This window comes from Apaloderma vittatum, unplaced genomic scaffold (genome assembly GCF_000703405.1).
Source record: "Apaloderma vittatum isolate BGI_N311 unplaced genomic scaffold, ASM70340v1 scaffold24662, whole genome shotgun sequence".
NCBI classification, from domain to species: domain Eukaryota; kingdom Metazoa; phylum Chordata; class Aves; order Trogoniformes; family Trogonidae; genus Apaloderma; species Apaloderma vittatum.
The window spans coordinates 30,340-36,163 of NW_009705739.1; the positions used below are offsets into that span (position 1 = coordinate 30,340).

The window sequence follows — 5,824 nt, forward strand, 5'->3', positions numbered from 1 at the left end:
CGGGAATGGGCACGGCCATCAGCCCCATGAGGTACCCTATGGCCTGGGACGCCTGCATGGGCCCCACCAGCTCGAAGGCGATGGGCGCCATGATGGTGGTGAAGAAGCCGTCGCAAAGGCCAAGGAAGAGGCAGATGACAATGACACCCTCGAACCCTCGGCACTGGGGGATCATCATGCACAGGACACCCAACAGCACGAAGGATGCAACCTGGGGAGACACGAGAGGGCACGTCGCTGGGGTGGAAGGTGAATGGGGATGGGAGGCACCAAGTTTCATGAAGGTGACACCCAGCAAGTCAACAACACCGCCCAGCAATGCCATCATCCATCCTCTGCTCTCATCTCAGAGAGGACCTTAAGAATAACCTTTTAAGAAGCTTTAGGAAGGATTATCTGCTGGATTAACAACTAGATTTCAGCAACTTATTTTTCAAAAAACACAAGTTGAGAGAGTGTCCAGCAGTTTGGGAAGAGTTGGGACCACAGAGGTCGATTGCTGGACAGACACTGAGACCTCAGTCCGAGTGTGTCACCTCTCTGTACAACTTCCTGTAATAATTTTCCTTCCCTAACAGCAGACAAAGGTGTCAGGTAATGGTCAGTTAAGGATCTCTGGTTGACCGTTTTAAGGCAGAACATTGACACTGCTGAGGAGATGCCAGCCTCTGACCTGCAGGGGCCAGCCAGCGGCTATGCGGAAGGTCAGATGCAACGTACCTGCAGGTAAATCTTCTTCAGCCCTGGAATGCAATCGCCGATGCGGCCTGAAACCAAACGCCCCAGCCCCGACGTGGCTCCGAGGCAAACCAGGAGGATCCAGTCCTTTTTGGTTTCTTGGAATCGCTTCTCCACGTATTTTACCTAGGATGGAGGGAAGGGCGCAAGGACGTGAATGCCAAGGAAGTTAAACCCTCTTGTACCCCAAAAAGGGACAGGGCTTCCCACAGAGGGTCTCGTGCCTTCAGGGGTGGTTGTGTGACCCGCACACAGCCACCTCTGCCCACCCCAAACCCAACAGCCCCCTTCTTCCCTCATCTCCAACCGATGCTTGTCCCAGTGACCTCTCTGCCCACCTTGGTGCGGAAGACTTATAGGAACATTAAAAATTTGTCTCTTCCCATTCCTGTTTTACTGGACGTGCCTCCAGCAGCTTCTTAGCTTCGAGGCTTTTGGTGGCTCCGTCCCTGCTGCCCATCTCCACCTTCCCACCTCCTCCTCGCTTGCCCGGCGGGGCCCTTCCACTCCCTTCCAGCCCCAGCCAAGGCTCTCACCAGGTTCATGTAAGGTACCAGATATCCCAGGACAGCAGTAGCGATCCCAAAGGCCCAAATCCGATAGGTCTTTCTCCGGAAAACCCTCAAGTTGAAATACTTGCGCGTCTGGGCCCAGCACTGCTGCCGCACGCTTCGGCTGCCCAGCTTGTCCTGCCTGTCGTGCTGAGAGTCACAAGAAGGTGGCAAGATGGGCCGATAGGTCAGGGCCAAGAAGACCTGGATGAGCATTAAGGCACTGAGTACTTGGAAAGTGTGTGCCAGCCCAATGGCCTTCCCGACCATCTTCAGGAAGAAGGGGAGCGGCACCGAGATGAGGCAGCTGCCGCCAGCCACGATGCCGTTGGCCAAGCCGAGGCGACGCTTGAAGTAGTGACCGAGGATGACGAGGGAGGGTTGGAAGGCGAAGGAGCTGCCGCAGCCGAAGAGGATCCCGTACGTGAAATAACGAACTTCCAAAGACCTGGCAGGGAAAAGAAACCCACAAAACACATCGAGGCGGTTACGTTACGCAGAGGTAAGGAAGCCTTACCCCTCGTGGCACTGCAAAACCAGGAGTCAAGCCCCAGGTGCTACACAGACAGTCTGACCTCAGGGAGCTTATTCCCTAGCCAAAGCAAGGATTATCCTCATTTCACAGCTGGCACGTTAAACAGAAAATGAAGTCTAGCTGGGGAGGGCTTTCTGCAAAGAGCAGAAGGCAGCAGCCTACCTACCCTCCTTGGGAAGCTGACCTAACTTGAATGGTTTTCAAATTACAGCAAGCAAGATCTTCTAAGGTAGGCAGGGTGTGTTATTTTTAGCTAGAAATCCTTCTTTTTTCTTTTTTTCCCCCCTCCACTGAAAGGGCTAATTGAAAACATTCTGGACCCAGTGTTTGAAAGCAGAAGGCACCATCCCTGCTGATTACCAGGCACTTAGGAAGGGAACATTGTGTTTCTGCCCAGGCTCCAGGGTGGTTAATGAAGTTCTTCTTTAAGCTCCTCTGGGAGCTTAAATTAGACAGTTAATAGATCTCATTTGTACCTTACATTGGTGGCTGTGCTTGAGGAGGGAGTGAAGTGGCTGCTCTACAGAACAGGTGGAAAATCCTCAGAGCCCTTGGAAGGAGCAGGTTCCCAACTGCCAGCCCAGTTTTCCCAACAGAAGCAGCTGAGAAAGGAGCCTAAAGTTAGGCAGCGCAGACAACCCATTGTGTTTCTCTCCAGATGCCATGTTTTTTTTTTTTTTGGTTTGGTTTCTTTTCCTTCATCCCCATGCAATACATTCAGCTGCAGAAATCAGCCATGAAATACTGCGTGGGAGGAAAGCACGAAGGAAATGCTTGGGCAGCCCACTGGGCACGAACACAAGGTCTTTACTCCAACCCTCGGAGCAACTCGGTGAAATAGCGAGTGCTGCTCGGGAAGCAAGTGAGAAAACAGAAGCCCAGGTCTAACAGAGCGGTTTGAAGTTGAGAAAAAGGTCTGCAAGCACATAATTTCTTCCATTACACGCTCGCCTCTTCAACTTGCCAAGCAGAAAGCGGAACGCGCTTGCAGTACCCAACGGCTCAAAGACAAATGACTGTCGTGAAGGGCAATTTCCAAGCTACTTCAGAATCAAACCACATCAGAAACTCCCTCTGCAGGAGCCGGGCAAGCAGCTGGGCTACACAAGCTGTCTCCGACCTCCCACGCACCAGCCTTGGCCATCTCCTCTGGGTCACACCAGCTTTGGTTCTGCAGCTAAGCTGCCGTGTTGGATAAGCGGAGACAAATGCCGCGGTTCCCATCTGCTCCCCGTTGATGCTTAAGACAACCCCTGCATGAGCAAGGGCTCCTTTCAGCCGTGGGTTTCCCAGCCCGCTCGCTGGGAATCAGCCAGCTGCTCTCTGGTGGGAAGGGTGGCATCGTCTCCCTCGGATAATGAGGTCTCCCATGGATAACGGCATCTCCTGGGACAAGGAGGTCTCCTTCCCACGGCTGCCCCTCATTTACAGCTCCCAATGGGAATGATCCTGGTTCAGCCCCGCTGGCAGAGGTTTGGAGGATTTCTCTCTGCAGGAGAAACTGGTCAGAAGTTGCAGAGGTGAAGGAGAGGCAGACGAAAAGGGACTCAAACCCCACCGCAGGGTGTTTAATGGTGTGAAAGAGGAGGGCTGGGAGGGCATTGGTGGGGCGTATGAAGACAGTCCTGCTGGACTGGCCACCAGCTCTTGCTCACACTATGACATCCTCCTTAAAACTGGAGGGAAGGTGAAGTCTTAACTAGGATTCCTCTCTTCTTGAGGGTGGCTCAAGATGATTAGGAGAGCAGCTGTTCCACTGTGAGGTGGCAAAGAGAAGTAAAGCTCCACCTCGACCCCATCCAGAAAACTTCAGCCTTCCCCAGAGCTCTGCATATTTTGCTTATTTAGTGGCACTTTGTGCAAAGTTCCCGATGTTTTAAGAGCAAGGAGGCGCTGGGATCCTGCCCTGCAGGCTCGGTGCCTGAGCGGGTTTTTGCATCAGCTTGGTGTAACGCTGCTCCTCTGTTTGGACAAAGCCAACCCATTTTAGAGAAACCAGGAGATGAAGGGTTGATTAGCCTCGATCCAGCCTAGCAGCAGCTCCCAAACAGCAGCTCCCTTTGCACCGGTGCCTGCAGCCCAGCCAGCACTGGGTGCATCATCTCCAGCTGCAGGGACCTGGCAAGGGGGACCAAAAAAAAAGAACAATAAAATCCACAGCCACGAAAAAAAAAACCCAACTCCTTCTCCATTGTTCTGGGTGAGCAGGAGCTACTAGCTCAGAAATTCAGAACCGGCCTTTCGCCATCCAGATGGAACGCCGCCAAATCCCGCAGCCCCGCTGCTCTTCCTCCGGCGCGGCCGTGCCGAAGGCAACAGCTTCCCTCGCCGTGCTCCAGCTGCAAAGGGGCTCCTTTCTCCCTTAAAAGGCAGCCCAAAGGAATGCGAAAGGAGAGCGAGAAGGCAGGAAACGAGGATTTCAGCTCAGGAGCTCTCCTGGATATAATATTCTTCTCTGCCCATACAGTTGTTCTTTTTCTTTTTCGAAGTCCAACATTCCACATCCTCCCGCCGCCATCAGCCTCTGGCGCTGGGGCTTTGCCAGAATCTTCTTCCCAGTGTAATGGGGGGGTTCCTGCAGCTGGGAACCCATCGCACAGGACGTATCCATAGGGATTGGGGCAAGCAAGAGGGTCTCGATGAGCAGGATAAAAAGGAGCTGGAGCCCCGCCGGCCGCGGCGGGCAGGGCGGAGCGGCGCAGCGCCAGCGAATCGCCCTCAGGGAAACCAGCGTGTTTGCTTTAAAAAAACAAAACACTTCTTGAAGCGTTTTAATTAAAACAATATTGATTTTAACTGACACCCAACCCAAAGCAATGTTTTGACTCAGAAAAGCTGGGGCAAACGAGGCTTTGGATGTCTCCACGGCGCCTTTGAGACAGGTAAAGGACTCCGGAGGTGACCTCTTTTTGCTCCTACAAAGATGCAAATGGGTTGGAATGGTTCTCACAGCGAGTCAGGTACAACCTGCCATCCAAACGCACGTCGGCGAGCAGCTGCCAGCAGAAATTCATGGCATGGGCTCAGCCGTGGAAAACAAGGAACAGCAATCGCTCCGTGCTGGAGCAGCACAAACCGCTCCCGAGCCCACGTGCCCTGCACGGAAACTCCCTCCTGCCAGGTGTAACCCATCAAATATTATTTTAAGCATTAATTTCCTTGCAGTACCAAATGTGAAATGGGTTGCAAAGGTTTTCTCCACAAACGTCTCTACGGAGCTGCCTGCCAGCTTCTCGCTGCCTGTTTTAAAGATTAGCTGAAGGACCTGAGGGACGAAATCCCATAAAACCAACTCCCTCGCTCAGGTAAAATTCACTCTCTTGTCATATAAGGACAAAAGAGTGACTTGGTTCAATTTGGAGAGAAACACGTGGGCTACAGGGATGCCAAGAGACCTCACATCTGGATGGAAACCACCTGTTTTTCCCCCAAAGGCAGCAGCAACGCGTAGGCAGGGGGTGTTTGCAGGGAACAGTGAGGAAGAGGAGCTCGCCAAGGGGCCGGCTGGCCCCTCTGCAGCCTTACTTGGTGAAGGAGCTGGAGAGGAGCCCGATGAAGGCGATGGCAGCTCCCGAGGCTGCTGTGGTCCTGCAGCCGATCCGGTCGGTGAAGATGCTGACGATGGGAGAGCAGAAAAAAATCATGCCCATGGCCAAGGAGCCGACCCATGCTAGGGGGAGAGAGAAGAAAGGCAATGGTCAGGGTGGGACATCAAACGGGGGCCAGGAAGGGGACAATCATGGACCGGCTCCAGCTTTGGAGGTGGTCTCGGCAGGGAGGCAGCCCCATCACAGCGTTAGTCAACGGTGCAGCTCATCAGTGACACAGCTGAGGCCTGTGCAATGGAGGCACGGATGGGTTTTCCTGCCGTTCCTCTCTGCTGGGTTCATCCAGGTCCTAGGGAAGGCACCGAGCTCTCCACCCTTTTCTCTAACAGCCCCTGCCCTGCACGTGACGAGGCCTCCACTGATGCCGCTTCACAGGGGACATCTCCACAGCC

General features: G+C 53.7%; 1 protein-coding gene across 1 annotated transcript in view; it reads right to left on the minus strand.

The window, feature by feature from the left end:
* The window catches only part of SLC16A2 (solute carrier family 16, member 2 (thyroid hormone transporter)), a gene marked incomplete at its 5' end in the record, with an annotated part of 7,075 nt that extends 1,581 nt beyond the window's left edge, over positions 1 to 5,494 (minus strand). The window contains 4 exons of the mRNA XM_009865552.1: positions 6 to 211; positions 721 to 864; positions 1,275 to 1,737; positions 5,350 to 5,494. Coding sequence (XP_009863854.1) covers positions 6 to 211; positions 721 to 864; positions 1,275 to 1,737; positions 5,350 to 5,494 — 958 coding nt within the window. The remainder of the gene's footprint in view (positions 1 to 5; positions 212 to 720; positions 865 to 1,274; positions 1,738 to 5,349) is intronic.
* Between the last annotated feature and the right edge of the window lie 330 nt (positions 5,495 to 5,824).